This window comes from Hevea brasiliensis, chromosome 6 (assembly GCF_030052815.1).
Source record: "Hevea brasiliensis isolate MT/VB/25A 57/8 chromosome 6, ASM3005281v1, whole genome shotgun sequence".
Lineage (NCBI taxonomy): Eukaryota > Viridiplantae > Streptophyta > Magnoliopsida > Malpighiales > Euphorbiaceae > Hevea > Hevea brasiliensis.
The window spans coordinates 42,392,793-42,417,111 of NC_079498.1; the positions used below are offsets into that span (position 1 = coordinate 42,392,793).

Consider the following 24,319-nt stretch of genomic DNA (forward strand, 5'->3'; position numbering starts at 1 on the left):
TTATATTTTTATATGAATAAAATTATAAAAAATAATAATATTTAAGAGAAAAATAAAAAGAGAATGATCTAATTAGTAAATATTATTTTTTATAATAAAATATTATTTTATTTATTTTTAATAATTTTAATATTAAATAATTTTTATTTATCATATTCTTAAATTTTTTTTAAATTTTATTTTAACTAAAAATAATATATAATTTTTAATGTTGAAAATATAGGGGCTATTTATTATTATTATTATTTTTGTACCTAAAAAGGTCCGAGAACCACCCCAATTACAGTAGCTGTCCTCCACTCTTAATGCCTCTTACGTCAGCGAGAGCATGCAATCAAAGCGCCCTTCACAAGCTCCTCATCTTCCAGTTCCGGGCCTCTAATCGCCTTCACGAGCTTTCATTACTGCTCCAACTTCAGTCTGCTCGTGAGTGTTATTTTTTGTTGCTGTGTCTTCTGTAGTAAAGAAGTCTCCTTCTCCGATTGCTCTCGTTCCGATTGATTTCACGCCTCAAAGCTGTGTAAGCTGTGGTTATCATCTCACTGGGTAATTTTCCAAACTGTTCTTTACTCATTCATTCTATTTTGTTTGATTTTGTTTTGCGTTTTTTTTTAAGAAAAAAAAATTAATTTTCACCAGTGGTTAACACAATCTCAAATGTCGTGAGCCGATGATGGGACTCTGATGAGCTAATGAAGAAACTTCCTAGTTCAACTGGCCTCCCTAGGTTTTGCAAATCATAGCTTGGAAGCTGGATTCACTGGTGTTGGGATGGGGAAATTTGTTTGCAAAAAAAAAATGAATTTTTATACGGAATTGTGTTTTCTTGATATCTAATTAAGGGTAAGAGATGGATGTATGGACTGTTTGTGTGTGAGTTCCTTGGATTTAATTTGTAAATTCTTGTTTAGCTTGTGATGACAAATTGTACATTTTTTTTATTCCGTTAAAGAATGTTTGATTTGAGGTTTGGCATTTGATAGTGTGTGTTTGATTGAATGCTAATTCTGGTGGTTTATGTATAATTTAATTGTCGAGATTTGATTGATAAACCCTTAATATGATATTTTAAAGTTGAGGGTTGAAACCTCTTGTTGAGATTCCTAAATTGATGTTTGTAGCGTAGATGGATACATTTGGATATGTGATTCTTCTTTATCGATGGTGAGAAAACATGGAAGTATGCATTTGTGACTCTGAGAATATGTAAATGATGAAACATGTTCTTATTGAGTTGATTTGGAAATAAATATCCATGCATTTGGAGAATGGGACTGAAATGAATACCCTTTGCTTATGGAGAATTGGACTATCATAAGTGGGGGAGAGCAGTTGTAGGCTTGGATTGAGCAGTTGTGTTTTGTTGCATTGAGTGTTGCTTTTGTGTGCTGGCTTGAAAAATTTGGGAATGTTCATTTCTAACTTGGAATGCTTGGAAATTTAGATAGCATTTTTTTTTTTAAATTTCAATTTCAGACATATTTCTGAGGTCATTTAAAAAAAAAAAATGGTAAACGTACAAAAATGATTTTGAGGAACAAGGAAAAGAAAATTTTAAGAAAAATTAAAATTGATTTTTTATTTTTTCGATAAAAATTGGTTTTATCATTTCCTCATATCTTATCTTCCTAAGAAGGACAACATATCTTTAATTTTCATAAAGTATATAACTTGAGAGATTTTGAAAAATAAAGCTGTTGATGTTAAACAAGGATTTTTACAAAAACAAAATAAATATAAAAATAAAATAATCTTTTTTTTCCCTCTCAAATAAGATGTGCTTCAGTTTTTGACAGAATCAAAATTGGGAAGAAGAGAATGGAAGAAGAGGGACATTGGGAAGCAGGAACAATAGGGAAGATAAATCTGAGCAAAAATCACAACTTAGCATCATCAGAGCAACTCCCAAATCTCACTGGTCATCTCCATCACCTCCCTTGCTGCATCAAATATGACGGCCCTTGTGCCGTTTCCCAATATTTCAAACCCAAGCCCACAGGTACCTCTCTCTCTTTCTAAATTCATTTACATTTTTTTTTTTTGTAATTTTTTCTCTTATCAATTGGGTTATTTATGTAGGGATCGAAGTGGAAGGACTGGTAGTGGAAGAAGCCTATTTCAGAGGCAGAAATTTGCTAGGTGCTACACTTCCTCTTCCACCTGGCTATTCTGGTATGCGATTTTTTTTTTTTTTAAAGATTTCATCAATTGCGTTGGATCATGGAGTATGAATTAGGGTTAGAAGAGGGTTTTTTCTGATTGTTGTTTTTGCAGGTTTTGTCCTAGGGAAGAAGAATGATAAAAAAAGAAAAGGGTCTGATTTGTTAGAACAGGATTCTAATTGTTGGGAGTTGAATGCAAAATTTGAAAATTTAATGTATTGGAATCATGACAGCTTACCTTCACAAGATGATACTTTTTTGCGTTCCTTTCATTGGTTGTCTGTTGCACATGCAGTAAGTCACTTTTGTCCTGATCATAACTTCTGTACCAGTGATATATGTGTGTTTGTTGTTCTATACTTTGATCTCAGTGTACATGTATTCTTGCGATTAGTTTGCGTGTGAATCTTGATTTCTAGTAATCCAACATCCCTTCATGTGGAAGGAATGTGATTTCTTTGTTGAATTTGTGGAATAAACTTGCACTTATCATCTGTAGGGCATCTTTAGTTTCTTGCTATCTTACTTAAGAATTCTGTTTATGAATTGTGACTGCAGCTGCACAAGCCAGTAACAGCTGAAGATTTGGCTTCTGCATCTGTCACTTTGGAGAAAAAGGGATGAATTGCTTAAGAAATTTGGGGACTTTCTTGCTGGATATGTTGCTACTTCAGTGTTCTAATCTCAAAGTAGCTTTACTATATTTAGTTTTTATAGCAGAATTCTCTCTGCAGTTATGCAAACACGGGGACATGTGGATGCATCTGAGAGATTCAGATTTATGTTTCTCTATCACATTCTATTCAAACTAGACTGCCTGCAAGGTTAGCCTTGGACATGAAAATGGACTATTGGTCCACTTAATTGTAGCTTACTGTTGGCGATTGTGCATGATGATGTCCTGTAGATATCATTGACAAACTAGCATTTGTCCTTTGGACAGTAATGACTAATGTCCATCTTTTTGTACTTTTTCTATCAAATTTCCTCTTTAAGCTAGGAAAGTAGAGTAAAATAGATTTTCCAAAATGTTAAACTCGTTGTGAAGTTTATTAATTCAACTTCATTTTATGCTATGTGAATTTTGTTGTGGAGTATTGCTTCTTTAAATTGTCAAAATATTTTGCATCTTTCTTTTGGGATAAATTAAAAAATGTACCATTTGGTTTAACATTTTATCACTTAAAGGAGCAAAGTTCAATTTTATCAAAATGGTATTCCGAGCTATTCGCCTTTGCATTGCCTCTGGAAGCTGTTAATGGTATGCTGACATGGGAATGTTTCTGAAATTGCACACCGATGCAAACATTGAATGTCTCTGGGTGTACCATTTTGATGAGAAGTGAACTTTTGTCCCATAAGAGATAGAACGCTAAACCACAATGTATTTTCGGGAAATTATCCCTGTTCTTTATATTGAACTTATAACTTCTGAATTCTAAAGTTTCCTTCTAATATTGACTTGCCACTCCACTGTTATTTACATTACATGTATAGCCTTTTGTTATTGCTTGAACAAACTGATCATCATAAATTCACCACAAAACCAAAACTTGGTATGTTGGATTTGACAATGGAAGCATTCATTTGGTCAAAACTCATATCCCATGCAAGGTGAATATTAAACAATTACAATGGCAAAAAAACCAGAATATTAAACTAAAAAACCACCAATGTCACGACCCAACCTATGGGCCGGACCGGCACTAGGACCTGGGCCGGCATAAAGCCCCCGAGGCCCGTAGTAAGCCTTACTATTCTCAAATCCATAACCAAGGCCCAAAAATTTAGGTCCAACATGTAAATACAATTAAATAAAATATTTTTATTCGGGGTCAACCCAACCCAATAGCCATCGAAAACTGAAATAAGGGGAGCCTCGCTCAACCTTGTTACCTTATTTACAATCTGTTTAAATCTCATAAAATTTTTTCTTTTCATTTATTAATATGAAAACTTGAATTCATACAGTCCCTGACAGGCTTAATACTACTACTAGCACATGCGGAGTCCTAAATTTACAAATTTAGAGAATAATAATACAATTAAGTAATCTTTTCATAACCTGAGAGGAAAGGGACAGGTTATTATGAAAAATGTCTCCTCCTGTAGCCTGGAAAAATATGGTGAACAGGAGTGAGCGTTCAACTCAGAGAGTAAAATATCAATTTTAACCATAATCTCTATAACTATCTAAAACTAATGCACCATGTAGAGTGAAATGCAACATCAACAACATTTTCACATCATAACATCAAAAAGGTAATTTGGAGCACTCACACACCCTGTAGTATCAATCATAACATATGGGAGCTGATCCCATACACTCTCTTAAATCCAACCCGTGCCGTAATTACTCAGCTCGGACTTCCACTTAATAATCAAATCGAGGGTCCCAGCGAATTACTCAAGCCGTGACTACCCCTCGAAGGATCGGGTCCCAGCGAATTACTCAAGCCGTGACTACCCCGTCCTATCCATAGTCCACTCCACATCACACGCACGCCAACGCACGCACACTGCTCCAAATTACCACAATAACATCCATGGCACATCAACAGTTATGAATGCAACATAAATCGTGCCTAGAGTTTAACTACATAAATATATGCATATAAGTGATGCATGGGCTTGCTTGAACATATAATAATATCGAAATTACAATTAAAATTAATATTCTACTCACGATAATCGATGACTATTGTGGTCTTTGGATGCAAAAATAGTGACCTCGATCACCTAATAATTAAATTATAAATTTATTAGTACTAAGTTAAGATAAAACTCTAAAGAGGCAATAGATGACCTAATTCATGCCAAAATCCTACAGTCTCCTCTATACCGGGACCTACCCAACCCGCAAAAATGCTCAAATAACACTTCTAAATTCTCAATTCCACGATCACATCTCATCAATATCACATGGCCCTCCCGCCCTCCAAATCGCACAATACTCAAAATCTTAAAATTACGTTTTAGTCCCTATAATTGACATTTTTCAAAAATCCACTCAAACAAGCTCTAAAAATTCTAAAATTTGGCTCATGATCCTTAATAATATTATAAGGCTATTGCAAAATGAATTGTAATTTTCTAGTCACCCATGAATATTTTATTCAAGAATTTTACTCAATTCCATAAGTTTCCAACAGCTAACATATTATTAATTCAACCCAATTTAATATTCACATATTTAAACCTCCATCCTCAAGCTTCAACCAATCATATAAAATTTAAACATCTTAATTTCAAACAATCTTATATGCCTATATGCTAAAAATTTAACTAAAATCCATCCATATTTCTCAAAAATATTCTACGATCACCAAAAAATTCAACTAACACCATAGAATATCTCCAAATAATTTTACTTTCATCATATATTTTTCTTAGAATTTTTCTCCAATTTTTCCTGTTTAAGAAACATCAGATTTATGCTCTGCATGCAGAAATAATAAAAATTGTCTTACCCGAAGTTTATCTGTGTCTCAAAAATTCCGAAAATTTATGAGGAAGCCTCTGGAAGTTGAACCATCTCCATAGCTCACCGGAGCCACCGCCGGCACCACCGCGCACGGTGGCCGGCCGCCGGTCGCCGGCGACATTTGCCGGGTCTGATCATACCACCATGTTCCTCTCCTCTTCCTCAGTCCATATGTGGTCTCGGATCGTCGATCCAACGGTCGGATCGTCGTAGATCTGACGAAAAAGCTTGAAAAACCCGAAACTTCTCTCCTCCATATCTCACTCATCCGACCTCCATTTGCTTCAAAATTGGTATCAAAAGAAAGCTCTCGGAACAAGCTTTCCAACGCCACCGGAATCGCCTCGATCGGACGTCGGATGAAGCCGGAATCGCGCCGAAAAGCCGCTGCCCACTGTGCGCGCGTTTTCTCTCTCCTCTCCCTCTCTTGCCGCCGTTTCTGGTGGTCCTGGACGTCGCCGGAGGGTCGCCGGCCGGTGGGGAGCTGCTTGGGACGTCGCCGGCCGGTCACCGGAGAAAGGAAGAAGAAGAAGAGAGGGAAGGAAAGGGAGAGAAGAGAAAATTGGGGGGGGGGGGGCTTCCTCCTCTCGTTTTTTATTTTGATATATATATATATATATATATATATTTTTTTTTTAATTTCTGGGTTGTTACAACCAAGCCAACGACCTTCGGAGGAACAAATCAAACTCCGACCATTAACGGAATCTGACGCTCGGACCAAGCTCCCATTAACATTAATCTTCACAGCATCCAACGAAGAATGGATTTAACCATGAGCCTAAAAATCTTTGCCAACGAAGGGTGAGTATCAGTTGTTTTGGTCTGAAAATGGAAAATCAAGTAAATCAAAATTTTTAGTATATCAAATTGAATTTAACTGAATTATAGAGAAAAACAACTTCAATCAAACTGAATAAATTGAAAATTTTAGTAGACTAAACCAAATTGAACTGAATTAGTTTGGTTTTGTTTGGTTTGATTCAGTTTGATTTATTAATTTGAGCTTCAATTCATCTTAGGCTTGTTTTTTAAACTTATTTTGAACTCGTTTTTATTTTTAGTCATATTTCTTATTTTTAATTTTAATTTAAGATCTAATAATAAAATAATAAATTATTCTGTTCATTTTTTTTCAGAAATTTGAATTAAATCGAATAGATTGAATTTTTAAAATAAAAAATAACAAACTGAATTATTAAAAATCAAATTGAATTCATTCAGTTATTTTTTTTTTTAAATTTAAACTGAATTTTGCTCGCTGCCATTACCAATCACCAGGATTGCTAAACTCGGCAGATTGCACATTAGAAAGAGAAATAGCAAGCTTGAAAATTGGTTTCAACAATTACATTTGAACCAATGTTGCTGTTGTCAATAACAATTTACAACTCCATTTCCAAATGGTCCAAACTGCAACTAAGAAGACGCAAGGGTTGTCGAGAAGTTCATCTTAGCTAGGGAAATGGAGATTAAATTACCTTTTTTCTAATTACTTCCCAAAATATATTTATATTCATATAATAGGAATATTTTTTCTAGTAAATCGAACTTAAAAAAAGTATATTTTCTAAAAATGAATGAATCAAAAGCTAATAAATGTTACTTCATGGCAAGTAATTTCCTATGAAGCATACATATTTAAATCAAATAATTTTGATGATCGATACACATTGTTCCTCACTTTGATCTAAGGAGATGGAGGGACCAAAATTTGGTTATGGGTAAGAATTTGTATGGTTTTATCATTGGATAGAGTTTATAGCTATAATTTAAAATTAATTATAATTAATATATTATAAGCGTTTAGTAAAATTATGTCAGATGTTACGGTTAATATGTAAATATATTATTTAATTATTAATTTATTATACAACAATTATGAAAATTAAAAATATAATTTTAAAATGTAATTATTTGTATATTTTTTTATAATATAAAAATGAACATTGATAAATGGGCTTACCTAGAAAGAAAGAGCTTGGTGCCTATGGGCTGGGCGTCCAATCATGGGTGGCCTCTCCATCCGTCAATTCATACATAAAAAATTTATTTAAAGATGAAAATTTTTATAAATAATAACATTTAAATTAAAAAGATAATATAATTTAAATAAAAAAAATCAAATCAAATTAACTATTAACTAATGAGAAACAATTTTAAAGATAGAATTGATATAACTGCAATTGATAAATAATTTATTAATTATTGACTATAATTTTGATAGATTCATCAAATAGATTAGTTCACCTAAATATCAATTGCTTTCAAAAATTAAATCAAATACTCTTTGACTAGACTAAAAAAGTAAAAATTTATGAAAAGTGTAAAAAACTCCCTTCTTTAGTTTACATTATCAAATCAACTTTCCATGAAATACACCATTTTACATTTTTCTTTTAATTTTTCGCAAGAGAAATAACTTACCCAGAGGAATTTTGTAAATTGCACTTTCTTGGTTAAGTGCCATGTAATTTATCAACTTACCCTTAATTTGCTGCGCTTTAAATTATATTATCAGTATTATTTTCTTTTGTAATTTAAGAGCAAATTTACTTCCCAAAAATTGTAACGATGCCAACGTACAATGGCTATAATATGCAAGGTTGATAAGAAAACAATAGTTAAGCCATTAATATTACAAAATTCTATAGGATTTCCATCTGCAGCTGCCTATTAGTAGGATAGCGATACATGTCATATACAGTCACTCAACTTTATCAGTGTTTTATAAAAATTATTAAACTTTATTTTTTTTATAAAATTTATTAAACTTAATTTAAATTCATATAAGTCACTGCGATCAGAAATTAAAGGTTTACATGTTAATCAGTTAACTTATCAACTATTTTATAAATAAAATAATTTTATTTTATTAATATTTTTTCAAAGAAAATAGGATGCATAAAAAAGTCATTGAACTTTATAGGCGTTTCATAAAAGTCATTAAATTTTATTTTTTTATAAAAGTCATTCAATTTTAATTTCTTTTATAAAATTTATTTAACTTTAATTTGATTTCATATAAATCACTGTGATTAAAAATTAAACATTTGTAGATTAATATATTAAAATTATATAATTTTATTTATAAAATAATTGACAAGTCAACAAATTAATCTGAAAATTTTTAATATTTGATCACAATAATTTATAAAATCAAATGAAAGTTCAATAAATTTTATGAAAAAAAAATTTTTTTTATGAGAGTATTCATAAAATTGAGCATCCACATGTCATAATTACCCCATGCACATACAATAACCATTATAGCGTTGAAGACTAATGACTCATTTCGTTTCACATTTAAACCTGCATGAACAAAGTCGGTTTAATTTAAAATGTATAATAAAAAATTTAAAATTTTATAATTAAGGACTAAAATGCAAAGTTATTTGGAATTGCAAATCAAAGAACCAAAATATGAAGACTCAAATATGTATTGTGAAAAAAATCTTAAATAATTGTATTTCTAATTAATCCTATTATTATTTAGAGAGATGGGACCATATATGGGAGAGTAGAATTTAGGAAGATTGTATACCTTGATTTTTATTGCCTCATGGCAATAAATCATGCCTCATAGAATGATGATCCATTATATAGTGTTCTTAATTTTTCAAGGGACAAGACAAATTAAAAAAAAAAAAAAAAAACGAGTTTTCAATAATATCAGTATTATCAAACCTGAATATTGACTCGGTAAAAGAAATGTGTTGATGGATTATTAGTTCAACAGGCGAGTGTGTCAATGAATCACTAATTTTACAGGTGAGTTAATGATTCAATTAATAAATAATAAAAGTATTAAATACTATTAATATAAAATAATTGTAAATAACTTACCATTTAATTAAACGTTCATAACATATTTACCTGCGACGTGGTTCTTTCGAGTCGTGGTACGTGGTATGTCTATAAATGAAATATAGAATTCGTAGCGATAATCTTAATTGGTACGCAAATTTAATTTACGATTCGATTAATTGATATGTCAATTTGATTTGGGGTATATAAATTATATTTATTTAATAAATATTTATTTAATTTTATTTAACATGATATATTTATAAATTTAAAATATTAATTTAATATGATAATTTTTTTAATATAATATACAATTTTTATAAAATTCAAAGGTATTCAATCATTTTTTTTAAGGATAAATTTCAACAACTGTACGTAAATTTATATAGTTATAATATTACAGTACTTCAACTTTAAAATATTATATAAGGCCCCCCTAAACTTTTAAATTTTATACAGTAAAATCCCTCTGACTTTTAATTACCGATTTTTCAGTTAGAACCTGACGTGAATAGCTCCCGCATGATACTTAATCAACATTTCTCTCTTTTCTCTTATGCAAAGTATAAAATTATTCTCTTTATACGTGAAAAATTATTCTGTATATAGAGAGAATAATGATTCAATTTACACATAGCTTGAGAGAGAAAAGAGAAGTACCGATTAAGCTTCGTGCTGAAACTGCCCACGTCAGCGTCTAACTGAAAAATCGATAATTGGAGGTTAGAAGAATTTTTCTGTATAAAATTTGAAAGTTGATGGACTTTTATGTTATATTTGTCATGACCTAACTTATGGGCTGGACCGGCACTAGGACCTGAGCCAGCGTAAAGCCTCAGAGGCCCGTAGTAAGCCTAACTATTTCTTAACTCAATCCCAAGGCCCATTTTAAGTCCAATTTTAAGAATTCAACCAGACAGAGTCTGGCCATAATATGAACTATACAACGGGGAGTTTTTGACTCTTTCGGCCTATAAACACAATATATAATAATTTGGGAAGCTCAGCTCACCCTCCATATACTCATCATGTCATAAATCAAATGGGAGCTCAGCTCTCTTATCCAATCCAATCATACTCACGTATACATACATTTAATGTTCTTATAAATTTAACAAAATATTATATTACAGTTTCAAATTGATTAAAATACTCATAGCACATGCGGAGTTTAAAATTTTAGCTAAATTATATAAAATACATTAGATATTACTAATTGACCTGCAAAGAAGAAGAGCAGGTTAGTCACAATAAGTAATGCTCCTATAGCCTGGAAAAATAAGGTGAATAAGAGTGAGCGCTCGACTCAGAGAGTAAAATACCAATTTTAACTACAATTTCTATAGCTACATAGAACTAATGCATCCTAAGGAGTTGAATACAATACCATCAAAATTTTCATACACATCACATCATAACAGTAAAAAAGCAATTTGGAGCACTCACACACCCAATAATATTCAAATAATACATATATGGGAGCTGATCCCCTATACAACTCTCTTAATCCAACCTCTGCCATCGAGTGTCTCTCAAGCCGGACTTTCGATTGATAAACCAAATGCGGGGGCCAGCGAGATCATCTCGAGCCGTGCCTACCCCGTCTTATCCATAAAAGATCGAGTCCTAGCGAGTGTCTCTCAAGCCGTGTCTACCCGACCTATCTATATCCAATATCACACACCACACGCACGCTAACGCACGCACACTATTCCAAATTACCATAAACAATATCCATGGCACTTCATCAATTAAGAATGAAATATAAAATATACCTAGTGTTTAACTACATATATACATATTTATATGTGATGCATGGGCATGCTTGAACATATAATAATATTGAAACTATAATTAAAATTAATATTTTATTCACTATACACCAGAGACTACTATAGAGGTTGGGTGAAGGAAGATGATTGACCATGATCATCTACATAATTTTATTATGAATTTATTAGTACTAATTCAGATAAAAATAAATTTAAAAAGGCAAATATATTCTAATTTATGTCGAAAATTCGATAGAATTTTCCCTATATCTAGAACCTACCCAACTTGCAAAAAGATTTAAATAATACTTCTAAATCTCAATTTCCACAATCACATCTCATCAACATCATATGGCCCCTCCTGGGCCCTCCAAATCACACAATAGTTATAAACTTGAAAAACTATATTTAGTCCCTATAATTGACATTTTGTAAAAATTCACTTAAACAAACTCTAAAAATTCTAAAATTTTATCTCACGGTTCTTAATAAAGTTATAAAGCTATCGCAAAAAGAATTATAATTTTCTAATCACCCATGAATATTTTATTCAAGAATATTACTTAATTCCATAAGTTTCCAACGGCTAACATATTCTTAATTCAACCCAATTCAATATTCACATATTTAAACCTCTATTCTTAAGCTTCAACCAATCATATAAAATTTAAATATCATAATTTCAGATAATCTTATATGCCCTTATGCTAAAAATCTAACTAAAATCCATCTATATTTTTCAAAAATATTTTATAATCATTCAAAAATTCAATAAATACCATAGAATATCTCCAAATAATTTTACTTTCATCATATATTTTTCTTAGAATTTTTCTCTAATTTTTTCTATTTAAGAAACACTGCATTTAAGCACCACAGACTGAGAAATAATGAAATAATCTTGCCCAAAGCTTATCTGTGTCTCAAAAATTTCAAAAATTTATGAGGAAGCCTTTGGAAGTTGAATCATTCCCAATGTTCGCTGGAGCCACGGTCGGAACCACTGCACACGGTGGCTGGTCGCTGGTCGTCGGCCACATCTGCCAGATCTGATCATACTATAATATTCCTCTCCTCTTCCTCAGTCCATAGGTGGTCTCGGATCGTCGTTCCAATGGTCGGATCATCCTAGATCTGATTAAAAAGCTGAAAAAACTCGAAATTTCTCTCCTCCATATCTCACTTCTCCGACCACCAAATGTTGAAAAATAGGTATTAAAAGAAAGCTCTTAGGATAAGCTTTCCAACGCCACTAAAATCTCCTTGATCGGACGTCGGATGAGGTCGAAATAGCACCGAAAAACTGCTGCCCACTGTGCGTGCATTTCTCTCTCTTCTCCCTCTCTTGCCGCCGCTTCTGGTGGTTCTGGCCTCTGCTAGAGGTAGCGTGGAGGGTCGCTAGAGCTGTGCTATGCTATTGGTTGTGCTACGAATTATGGGTTTCTTTTTTTTTCTCTATCGGAATGTCCCTTTAACAGCAGATTTTGTTTGTTTATTATTATTATTAAATTAAACTTTTAAAATAATTTAACATTAAAATACTATAACCCACAATATAATATAATATAACTATATATATATATATTTATATTTTCATTTTATTTATTTATTTATTATAATTATCTTCATTTATTTTAAAATCAATTCAAATAAATTCTATAATATTAATAACATAATATTTTCTTTTTATTTTATTTATAAATTTAAAAATTTAGGTAGTTATAATATTTTTAAGTTGAGGGACTGTAATATTACAACGAGATAAATTCAGCGATAGTTGACAAAATTTATCCTTTTTTTAAAGAAAGTTATTAAATATTATTATTATTATATTAAAATAATATGATTTTAAATAATTAAAAATATAATTAATAGTTAATAATGATTATATTTTCTAAACAATTTTAATTTTCTTCCAATAAAGTATTCATTTGCACTCCCAAGAGCAAGATTACACTGCCACCTAATTTGCCCAATCCATTAACAAGTCTGTCCACTGACCCCACTTTTAGTAATTTAGTCTTTCAAAACTACTTCTTCTTTCTTCTTCTTCTATTTCATTTCTGCAACTTATCTTCTTCTTCTTCTTTCAGTGCGTGTAGCCGTAGTAATGTGCATGTCTTTTGATCTTTTTTCTTTCTTTCTCTCTTCCTTTCTTTCTTCTTTTCATCCTCGTCGGAACCTCTATTTTGGAGACCTAGATCGCATTCCCTAGCATTTTGGAACGCAGACTTCTTGCAATTCAGAATGCATGACCCACATTGCGATTCCCAGGGCGGTTTGAGCAAATTTGGTAACTACTCTATAAATATGATCCGTCCGACATAAAGTTAAAAACATTACAATAGTAGCACAAGCCAAATTAAACCATAGTTAAGTTCAAATATCAAAATCGAAATTCCATTCAAATAATAAACATCCAAAATAGTAGTAAACCATTGAAGTCTTATAGCATACAACACTTCAACATTCTCTTGGACCTTCATGTATATTTCAAATCCATAAACTAAAAATTGTAGCCACTGCAATGTCCAAATATTCCATAGCTTCATTATCATTTCTATCATCATCATAATTTTAAAATCTTCTATGTTCATATCATCTAAAAATTATGAAATTAATGCATTATCAAAAAATGTAGTATTGATATTAAATTATATAATATTAACCATGAAAAAAAAAGTCTCTCATGTAAATAGTAAAAGAAACTAAATTATTATCAATAGTTTGATTATTTTGAATTTTTCTGGAGGCCAATTCATGATGAAAAGTCTTGAGTTCATCACTTATTAAACTTGAGTACTCATCCTCTAAAATTCAAGTTCCATTAGCACTAAACTCACTAAACTTTTTAGAATCAATATGGTCATAGCGTCGGTCATGAAAACAATTTTTGCATATAAATGTATCAACTATTACTCAAATTTCAAAGATATAAACTATAAAGAGAGAATTACATATCAAAAAAAAAAAAAAAAAAAAAAAAAAAAAAAATATATATATATATATATATATATATATATATATATATATATATATATATATATATATATATATAATCAATAAAAGGATGAATACCTTATTGAAGCCATAAAATATACTGGATGTGCTCCAATTCGCAAAAATATTGCCCAAATTCAAGACTCTTTTTATCATTTTTATAACACTTCCATAAATTTGCATCATGATTATAATCTATAAAAAGCAGTCCATTGCCTAATATATAGTATCTGTACTTATTTATGCTAGTTAGGATATATATTACGTCATACAAATCATAGAGTATATTTTATGAAAATTTATAAGAATATATAAGAAAAAGACTTGAAACTTAATTGCACTTGAGTTAAATTTGAAAGATTAAAGTCTATGACTAATAAAGAATATATTTTTAAAAAACTAATCTACCTATTACCATTTAGGTGCATTCTATGGTTATTTGGTTTAAAACAAAATAAGTTACCTTATCATGAAAAATAAGGTGTTTTAATGAAATTTTATAATTTATCTCATTAAGTTTTGGTAAAATGATATTTTTTTTCCATAAAATAATCAATTATAAAAAATTTTATTAATCTAACAAAAAAATAAAATTTCTTCACATAAAATTTTATTAATTTAATGAAAAAATAAAATTTTATTAATATATAATTGATTACATGAAGGCTTCCTCTCTAGCCTATTTTTCCTCTCTTTGGCTTTTTTTTTTTTCTTTTCTTTTGAAAGTTCTCTTTGGCCCTAGTTAATTATTTGTATACTAGTTAATTTTTTGTACTGCTTGTTGACTGTTTATGTTTAATGCAAAATCGATTCTAGATGTGGAATTGTAACCCAGTGAAAGTTTATACTTGTTGATCGTTGAATTGTTTATGTTGTTGATTTATTTTATTCTGTTGATTGAATGGCTGTGGAAGTGCAAGCCAGTGGAAGTGTAAGGAGAGAACAACAAAACCGATGAATTGAACAAAAATTATCAGTTTGGCGTGATTCAGTTTTATCTATACTCCAATTAGGTTTGATTCTCATAATTTTATTGTTTGATTTTTTAGTTAATTTGATTTGGTTTAGTTCAAAACTGAACCAACCAATTACATACTCCTAATTCCCACCAGAATTAGTATTATAATATTTTAAGTTTTCAAATCCATATGATATAATATGTCAACCTTAATAAATTATATCGAATTTCAGTATTTGAATAAGAGAAATGCAACGGGATCAAAGGATCTAGATAAAAGAAAGGTTATAATTGTATTTTCCATTTATAAAGAAATTAATGTTATTTTTTAGTTAAATTCACCTTTTTTTACTTGTTTCTTGATTTAGGTAAAAGATCTATTACTATCTTAAAGTTTGGTCCAATTATCAAATAAATTTTGTAAGTCTTTTGGGATTTAAATAAGCTTCTTAAATTTTGAAAAAAATCAAATAAACCCTTCAAATTTTAAAAATTAAATAAATATGCTTTTTAAATTGTAAAAGTAGAATAAATAAACACTTATTTTTAATTCATATATTTTCTTCATATTTTACCTAATCTTTCTACGTCTAACTTTCTTTAACAATATCTGTGAGCTTACATCACTTGCTCACCTTCACACTCAAAAGGCCAAACTTCTTTTTTTACATTTTACCTCTCTTCTCCCTAAATGATAAATTCACTCTATGTCCTCCTTACCCTTCACCGATAATAGTCAATCCCTGCCAACAAAAGACAGTATGGACCAATAAACCTAGGGCTTAACTTACCCTTCTTACCAAATCTTAGCACTTTCTTCCAAGGTGATACCTTGAGAAACACCTTATCGCCAATCTCATACTCTATATCCTTTCTCCTCAGATCGGCATATGACTTCTGTCTGTCTGAGGCGGCTTTCAAATTGTCTCTGATGAGTTTCACTTTTTCCTTAGTTTGTCTCACCAAGTCTGGGCCCACTACTTTCTCTTCACCCATTTCTGTCCAACATAAGGGAGTCCTGCATCTCCTCCCATACAATGCTTCGTATGGAGCCATTTTTATGCTGGCATGGTAGCTGTTATTGTAAGAAACTCTACCAAAGGAAGATATTTCTCCCAACTTCCTTCAAAATCAATGATGCAGCTTCTTAACATATCCTCCAATACCTATCATACCATATCATTTATATCATTAGTGTCAGGTCATTGTTATCATTCCTTTAACAATTACAGTAATTCATTAAGTTCAAAGGGTTACTTGAATCACCCTTTCTGACTGTCCATCCATCTGTGGATGAAAAGTCGTACTAAAGTACAGTTGAGTGCCTAAAGACTCCTGTAGCCTCTTCCAAAACCTCAAAGTAAATCTCGGGTCTCAATCAGATATGAACGATGTTGGCACTCCATGTAGCCGAACTCTCTCATCTATGTAAATCTCTGTTAATCTCTCCAGTGAGTAGTCGGTTCTAACTGATAAGAAGTGAGCTGACTTGGTCAATCTATCCACAATCACCCATACAGTATCATGCTTCTTCTATGTTAATGGCAGCCCAGTGAAAAAATCCATGGTAATGCGGTCCCACTTCTACTCTGGTATGGATATAGTTTGCAATAACCCTGATGGAACTTGATGCTCAGCCTTAACTTGCTGCAATGTCAAACATCTGGTCACAAAATCACCAATCTCTTTCTTCATTCCAAGCCACCAATAATGTGTTTTCAGGTCTTGGTACATCTTGGTACTTCCTGGGTGCATAGCATGGAAGCTATTGTGCACCTCTTTCAAGATATTCTTCTTCAATTCTTCATCTCCTGGTACACATATTCTGCCTTTATAATACAGGCACCCATCTCCTTTCAATTCATAATCAGTGTCCTTCCCCTCTTGAGTTCTGCCCATAACAGTTGGCAACTTTTCATCCCTTAGTTGTGCTTCTTGTATTTGCTGTAACAAGCTTGGCTTTACAAGGAACTCAGCTAAAATTTCCCCATCCCGTGCTAAAGACAACCGAGCATTCAGTGCTCTTAAAGCCATCATGGACTTCCTGCTCAGTGCGTTAGCCACTACATTTGCTTTCCCAGGATGGTAGTCGATCACACAGTCATTTACTTTAAAACCATTGCTCTGATACCACTAAACATGTCACACCCTACCCCTCAGTAAGATGTAACATGATCCTGTAGTATATCTAATGAATTATTGTACTTCGCCTATCGGTAACCCATTAAATATACTACAAGGGATTTTAAAAACAATTTTCTTACTTTTCGAAGGTGGCGAGCACTTTTGATAGGAATTAAAAATTTTATTTGAAGATAAACCACATATCAAATTTTCAACCAACTTAAAGTATTCGTAAATTTTATAAAAATTTTAACAGAGTGGCGTCTGTATTTTGAGAAAACCAAAGTTAAAACCTGCAAAGAAATACACTCCCAATGTTTTCAAAATAACCACAACTCCAATACACTCATTTTCATATCCTCATTCATCACAATCAATTCAATTCACTTATCAAGCCAAACTCATCATAAAAGAAACCATCCATAATTTTCAATTTCCTGAAGAAAGTAAATAATACATTCATTAAGGTATTAAAATTATTGTTACAACTAAATTTGCATTTCCATTACACACCCAAAATAACATTTCAAAAGTTTTATACATCTGCTCAAATAATTTACACACATATATTTACATGTATAATCAAAATCTAATATACAAGGGTATACCTATAATATATCCGAGGCTAGTCACAAGTAGTCTTCAAGGTGCAGCTGCAGGAATCTCACTCAACTGCTCTATCTCTACTCTCACCTGTGACAACATACAAAGCTATCGCTGAGTGGTGAACTCAGTGGTGCACAATCATAATTTAAAAATATAATACAATATACATTGACAATAATTATACCAAAAATTTTGTAATATTGAAATTTAACCAATTCCCAAGTGTCAAAGTTTTCATTGCCAATAATAATTACAACTGACCAATAAAAATAATTCCTGCAATTATGGAAATAAACAATTATTTTGACAAAATCATTTATGCACAATTTCATTTAAAATCACAATTTCTTATCAATCAAAACCCATTCTTTATCTCACTAACTATGTAAGACTAATCTGAAAGGGCCATCTTCGGGGGCGATTCTAACTCCCTATGGTCGGGGAGGTCAAATCATCATGCACAGTACACAACACAATAATAAAACTTTCGAAAAGGCCAATGAAAAACTTAGATCTAACATCTAATAAGAGGAGAATTTAAGCCAGTGTACATACCATGGTATTCAAAACAAAATAAAGCTAACTCCATTGTCTCCTCAATAAATGATATAAAAACGGGTAATATAGTGAGATATAAAACCATATCATGCATTTCTTTGTCCTTTTTGTGAGCATAAATCACAACACAATATTAATTCAAGATCAATTCCAATATTCCACAATTTTTTTATGCTCATCACAATCCAAAACAAAATTTGTAATTTATTCATGCAAATTGCCCGTCACAATTCAAAAAATAATGCCAAAGCAATTTTCGAAACATAATTTATCCAGTCCAAAACAGTATTCAATAATTGTTAAAATAATATTTGACAAAACTAAACTCATGTTTGCTATACCAATTTCAATAATCATTGAAATATATCACATAATTGATAAACATAGTGCATAAGGAAAAATAAAATCATTTAATTATGTGAAATATTCAAAACAATTTCAATTAAAAACTAGTTGTGCATAAACCTCTTTTGTCAACTCAATTTACTCAAACTTTCATTTCTCCTTCGAAGATCCATTTCCAACTGAAACACATAAATTTAAAGTGCTTCAGTATCCATTTCTAATACTTAAATTCCAACAATTTCTTTGCAGACTTATCCTACCTATTATGGTTTATAAATTTTGGGCCTTTCATATTTTTGTGTATGGTGGCACTATTCATATCAAAATGTTGACTTTTCTATACTTAATAGGTTTATTAGTTCTAATTGCACCCATATACCACATTTTAGGTGTCAATTTTGTTGGCATTGATTGCCAATTCAATTCCTAAGTCTCTTAAGAGAAATTACAATTTTTCAGTTTTGGTCCCCTGTTTTCTACTATTCCATTGGTCTAGTTACTGTGAGAATTTAGCTAAGTGTCATTCATCAAAGTTGTTCCTTATTATCTTAGCTTTAATTCTCTTTTTGAATGACTCTATTTGGAGTTTTGTAGCCCAAGTTATGCCTATTTTCCTATGGCTGGGCGGATTTGGTGTTACCCAAAATTCTGGGCATTTTTTGGATATTGGCAGTTTTGCTGTGCTGGTTGCAGGTGACTTTTTGGATAGGTTATGGTCAAAATTTGGGTTTGTTTTCCTCATGAAAGTTGTAAGGCTATATCTTAGCTTTCCATCGTTATAAGATTCAGGTCATTTGGACCTTCCTAAACCAAGTTATGGTCATTTAAGTAACTACTATTTATTTGGTCATTTTTGTACAGGGCAGTGTGCCCAATCCGGATTTAGCCTAATTGTTCAGTAAGTTATGGTCATTTTCTGGGCATGATTCCTAAATAAAAAATGGTCCATTTTGTGTCTAGTTTCATTCTCAATTGGCCCCACACCAATTGGGTTGGTAAATTTCCAGTTTTGGTCCCTGAAAGGGACCTAGGTCAAACTGCCAGAATTTGAACACTAACCAATCCGAATTGCAATTTGGTTCTATCAATTCACACACACCACAAATAGTCACAATTGACCATTTCTCAACTGAAGTAAGGTCATGTGCATCAATTGACCATTTTCTATAATTTTTCTCCCAAACCCTAAGTTAAAAACCCTAATTTTCTAAATTCCTCGATTCATGCAATTTAAATATACCAATCACCTATACAACATCAATTCACTAAGATTTCATGTTTATTGTAACTAAACACCATCAAAACCCTAGGGTACCATGGCTGCAGAAATTTCTTTATTCCCATACAAGCATGAATTCTTCACTTTTCTAAGTAATTTTCACTTGTTCAATGTTAATTCTATAAGAGTAAATCAATTTAAATTAGGAGAGAGATTTACCTCAATTTGAGTTCTTCCAAACTTTATATTCTTCTTCTCTTTCTTGTATTTCTTCCTTCAATTCTCCAAATAAATGCTTAAATTAGAGTTTTCTACTAATTTAGGGAAGAGTTTATGAAGAAAAGATGAGAGTTCAAACTTGAAGTTTGAGTAACAATGGAGGATTGTTGAGAGAAAATGGTGAGAGAGAGAGTGTGAGAAAGGGACGGCTGATTATGGGGAAGAAGAAAGTGTATTTTCTTTTTAAATTTTTATCTTTATTAATGTGTAATTATCCTTATATTTTCATAATTTAGAATTATAGTTTTAATGAGATCATGCTTATGTCATGCATGATGTCATAATGAGTTATTTAATTTTCTTTTCTTTTCTTTTCTTTTCTTTTCCATTCTTTTTTTTCCATAACTTCTTCAATTTAAATCTATTTTTCAAAATTTTAATTTCTCACATTTTATTGGATAGTTAGGTCAGGAGTCAGCTCTAGGGGTAAATTAACCAAATTGCCCCTCACTGGTTCAATCTGCTTTGCAAGTTATTCGATATTTCTTTCGGATCTCTAACCTAATTATTTGACCTACTTAACAACTCTTTTTCATGATTTTCTCTTTTTCACTGTGTTTGCAATAGTCCTAAGGACTGCGACGTCACATTTTTCGATTCAAAATTCGAGTTAAGACTGACCTCACAGTCACTTCCCGGGAAGGTCACCCATCGCTGTGACTCCCAGCTCATTTAACCTTTTATGTTCTATTTTTCTTATTTATACTTAACCTTCTAGCACTCACTATTTATTTTCATTCATGGCTTTTCTAGGTGTCTTAAACATAATTCTAGTCCTCTTAATTGTTCGGACTGATACTGGTCACCGGAACAGTAAAATATACCAGGCTATACAAATAGGGGTGTTACAATTATCTCCCCCTTAAAATAAATTTCGTCTCGAAATTTTACCTGGTATCAGTCTCTGAACAGCTGTGGGTGCTGTCTCCTCATGTCCTCTTTATGCTCCCAAGTAGCTTCTTGGCCTGAATGATGGTTCCACAGCACTTTAACCAATACTATTTACTCATCGATTGCTCACCTCGTTTGCGAAGTTTCTTACAAGCTTCTGTCATAAGTTATATTCAAATTCATTTCAATTTTAGAGGTAAGCAAATCTGTGTGCTGGTGGATCCACTTTTTCTAGGACCTCGTATAATCCTATGGGTGAGAGCTTAGTTTTACTCTTTTCTTATCAAATCTCTTGATCATTTGATGCAACCTTCAGTTTAGTTCGGAATATTTTAGTCTTTTCTCCATTTTACATAATCTTATAATCTTCATTCCTTTGAGTCTGTGTAAGACTTCTAACAATCTCATGTAACATTTAATTTATTTGTACAATCATAATCTTTTCTTACTATTATTTTAACAATTATTTTCCTTTGTAATTCCTTTTTAAGATGACCTTATTAGTCATATATGAAATGCTTATCTCTTTATTGGCCATAGGTCCATAACCATTATCTTACCATCTCTATTTATGGCTAAGGCCTATGTGCCATTTTGCACTATCTTGTTTGCTTTTGCTTAACTTATTTCTTTCTTGATAAAATAGTTTGAGATATCATTACGCGTCTTATGTTTGCCTTGGTGGTAATTCCTCATCTAGTGTTTTTCTCATTTCTTACTGTTCTATTTGTTTCTTTCTTTTTTTTTTTTTCATTCCATAACTTAACTTTAATTATTTTATTCCTCAATCTTATCTTCTTCTTTAACTTGACTATCAAGTCATGATTTAGCACCTCTTATCATCCCTAATAAATCTGCTATACTTCAATATTACTTTGATTTGCTCCTCTGACCATTCTAGTCATCACTTTAACTAATATTCATAATGTTTCTTTATTACATTTGCACCAACTATTCTAATTTTTACTTCCACAACTCTTTTATCTATCGATATTCTATAGCTTATTTTGCATTGATGTGTAATCATTACTTTCTTTTATACTGAACTATAACTTTTCGATATTCTAACTTTAGAGTTTTAAATCCCGGGTTAGGATTTTCAAACTCCCTTCCAATAATAAAATTCTGTCCCGTCATTATTTTACCAAAACAGATGCTGTTTGCAATAATCCTCATCTTAGTGCACTATCGGGTAGTACGTAGCTCTACACAATAATCTCAAGTCAGTACTGTAATCTGTAGCTTACAATACAAACATCAAGAACATTGCATAGTTACTATGATACAGCCCAATAGATCAAACTTTCCTATATCTTATCCTTTTTGAATTCACTAATATCCAGAACTTATTCTGATTACAATATTCATTGACAATTACTAACAATAACATCTTTGCCCTTATTTAGAGTAATTATATTACTATAATTTACTTTTAGATCCTCTTGCCTTATATTAAATAGGCTCACTAATTAACTTATAAATTATTATATACTAACAATTACATTTCGCTGACAAACTCTTCCAAAACTAATTTCAATCATACTTGTTGTCATAGTCCTTATCCTCAAGAAATAGTCATTAAAAAATCAAAATTTATTTCTATGTAAAGAAATAGCAGTATAACATATAATTCTAACACTAATGTACAATTGAGTAGTGCTGGGATCAATTAAAAATAAATTGTTCCTTCTATAGATTAAAAACTTACCAGCAGCTACGTTTGAAGTTTCTGCTCTTCCTTCTTGGCGCATAGTAGACGCTCTGGCTGACGCGCTACTATGATCGGGTGGATTTACTGTGCTTGGATTGTGAGAGGTACCAATTCTATTTCTAGCTTGGCTCTAACGAACTGTTTGCGAAATTCGGAGAGCAGATTGAGGTGCTCTAGTACAATTTCTAACAAAGTGTCCATGTTCACCACAATTGTAGCAGGCTCTAATGGCCTTACAACACATACCCCCGTGTAACTTGCCACATACCTCACGGACATAGATAGGGTAGGAACTTCTAATTCTTTATCGATGGATTCTCGATTGCTTCCACCCTGAAGATCCGCCTCTGTCATATCTATAAGTTCAGGGTTCCTCAAATTCTTTTCTTTTCCCCAATTGACTATTCGAGTTCTAACCCATAGATTTCTCATTCTTTTCTATTTCATACTGCCCTTGTGGGGGTTGAGTTTGTAATTGGGCTTGAGCTTGGGTTTGAGCTTGGGCTGATAAACTATTAGCCATTTGTTGGAAGAAGGTGGCCATTTGCTGTGCCACTTGGGCGGTGATTTGTACCGATGGAATTGGTACAGTCGAGCCTTTGGCACTCCGAGGAGATGAGGCCTCCTCTTGTGCACCAACCATATCTGATTGTTCTACTGGTTTATTCCCCTCTTCCATTTATATTCAGAAAATTTTCTTTTCTTGGGATAACCTACACAAGGAGATTTCTCTCAATTAATTCATATTTATGATGCAATCGTACTATATGTATCAAATATTTGAGTAGTTGTATGTACCGACAAAATATTTCAAATTCATAGTTCAAAATTTACTTTAAAACCATTGCTCTGATACCACTAAACATGTCACACCCTACCCCTCAGTAAGATGTAACATGATCTCGTAGTATATCTAATGAATTACCGTACTTCGCCTACCGGTAACTCATTAAATATACTACAAGGGATTTTAAAAACAATTTTCTTACTTTTTGAAGGTGGCGAGCACTTTTGGTAGGAATTAAAAACTTTTATTTGAAGATAAACCACATATCAAATTTTCAACCAACTTAAAGTTTCCACAAATTTTATAAAAATTTTGACAGAGTGCCGTCCGTATTTTGAGAAAACCAAACTTAAAAACTGTAAAGAAATACACTCCCAATGTTTTCAAAACAACCACAACTCCAATACACTCATTTTTATATTCTCATTCATCACAATCAATTCAATTCACTTATCAAGCCAAACTCATCATAAAAGAAATCGTCCATAGTTTTCAATTTCCAGAAGAAAGTAAATAATACATTCATTAAGGTACTAAAATTATTGTTACAACTAAATTTATATTTCCATTACACACCCAAAATATCATTTCAAAAGTTTTATACATTTGCTCAAAT

At 31.7% G+C, this 24,319-nt stretch overlaps 2 protein-coding genes across 4 annotated transcripts; one reads left to right on the forward strand and one right to left on the reverse strand.

Annotated features, from left to right (window-relative positions):
- Positions 1 to 271: 271 nt before the first annotated feature.
- Positions 272 to 3,238, forward strand: LOC110657427 (uncharacterized). 3 transcript variants are annotated; one of them, XM_021814629.2, is made up of 6 exons: positions 277 to 546; positions 640 to 843; positions 1,797 to 1,999; positions 2,080 to 2,172; positions 2,275 to 2,456; positions 2,721 to 3,238. In XM_021814629.2, the coding sequence occupies exons 3-6, from the start codon at positions 1,819 to 1,821 to the stop codon at positions 2,784 to 2,786; spliced, it is 522 nt and encodes a 173-aa protein (XP_021670321.2). In that variant the 5' UTR covers positions 277 to 546; positions 640 to 843; positions 1,797 to 1,818; the 3' UTR covers positions 2,787 to 3,238. The 3 variants fall into 3 exon arrangements, with proteins under 3 accessions (XP_021670319.2, XP_021670321.2, XP_021670320.2); XM_021814627.2 differs by lacking the exon at positions 640 to 843 and having other exon boundaries at positions 272 to 546; positions 1,787 to 1,999; XM_021814628.2 differs by lacking the exon at positions 640 to 843.
- An 835-nt stretch (positions 3,239 to 4,073) lies between these two features.
- On the reverse strand, positions 4,074 to 23,270 carry LOC131180642 (uncharacterized). The gene is made up of 3 exons (XM_058147989.1): positions 23,185 to 23,270; positions 5,633 to 6,227; positions 4,074 to 4,275 (listed from the first exon to the last, which is right to left on the reverse strand). The coding sequence occupies exons 1-2, from the start codon at positions 23,268 to 23,270 to the stop codon at positions 5,651 to 5,653; spliced, it is 663 nt and encodes a 220-aa protein (XP_058003972.1). The 3' UTR covers positions 4,074 to 4,275; positions 5,633 to 5,650.
- Positions 23,271 to 24,319: the final 1,049 nt, after the last annotated feature.

Bases quoted from the DNA above. Each gene is read 5' to 3' on its own strand.
- LOC131180642 (XM_058147989.1), bottom strand. From the start codon at position 23,270: ATGACAGAGGCGGATCTTCAGGGTGGAAGCAATCGAGAATCCATCGAT. The intron at 6,228-23,184 runs GTATGTGGCAAG...AAACGAGAGGAG, and splicing joins ACCCTATCTATGTCCGTGAG to GAAGCCCCCCCCCCCCCAAT.
- LOC110657427 (XM_021814627.2), top strand. From the start codon at position 1,819: ATGGAAGAAGAGGGACATTGGGAAGCAGGAACAATAGGGAAGATAAAT. The intron at 2,000-2,079 runs GTACCTCTCTCT...TTATTTATGTAG, and splicing joins TTTCAAACCCAAGCCCACAG to GGATCGAAGTGGAAGGACTG. The intron at 2,457-2,720 runs GTAAGTCACTTT...TTGTGACTGCAG, and splicing joins GGTTGTCTGTTGCACATGCA to CTGCACAAGCCAGTAACAGC.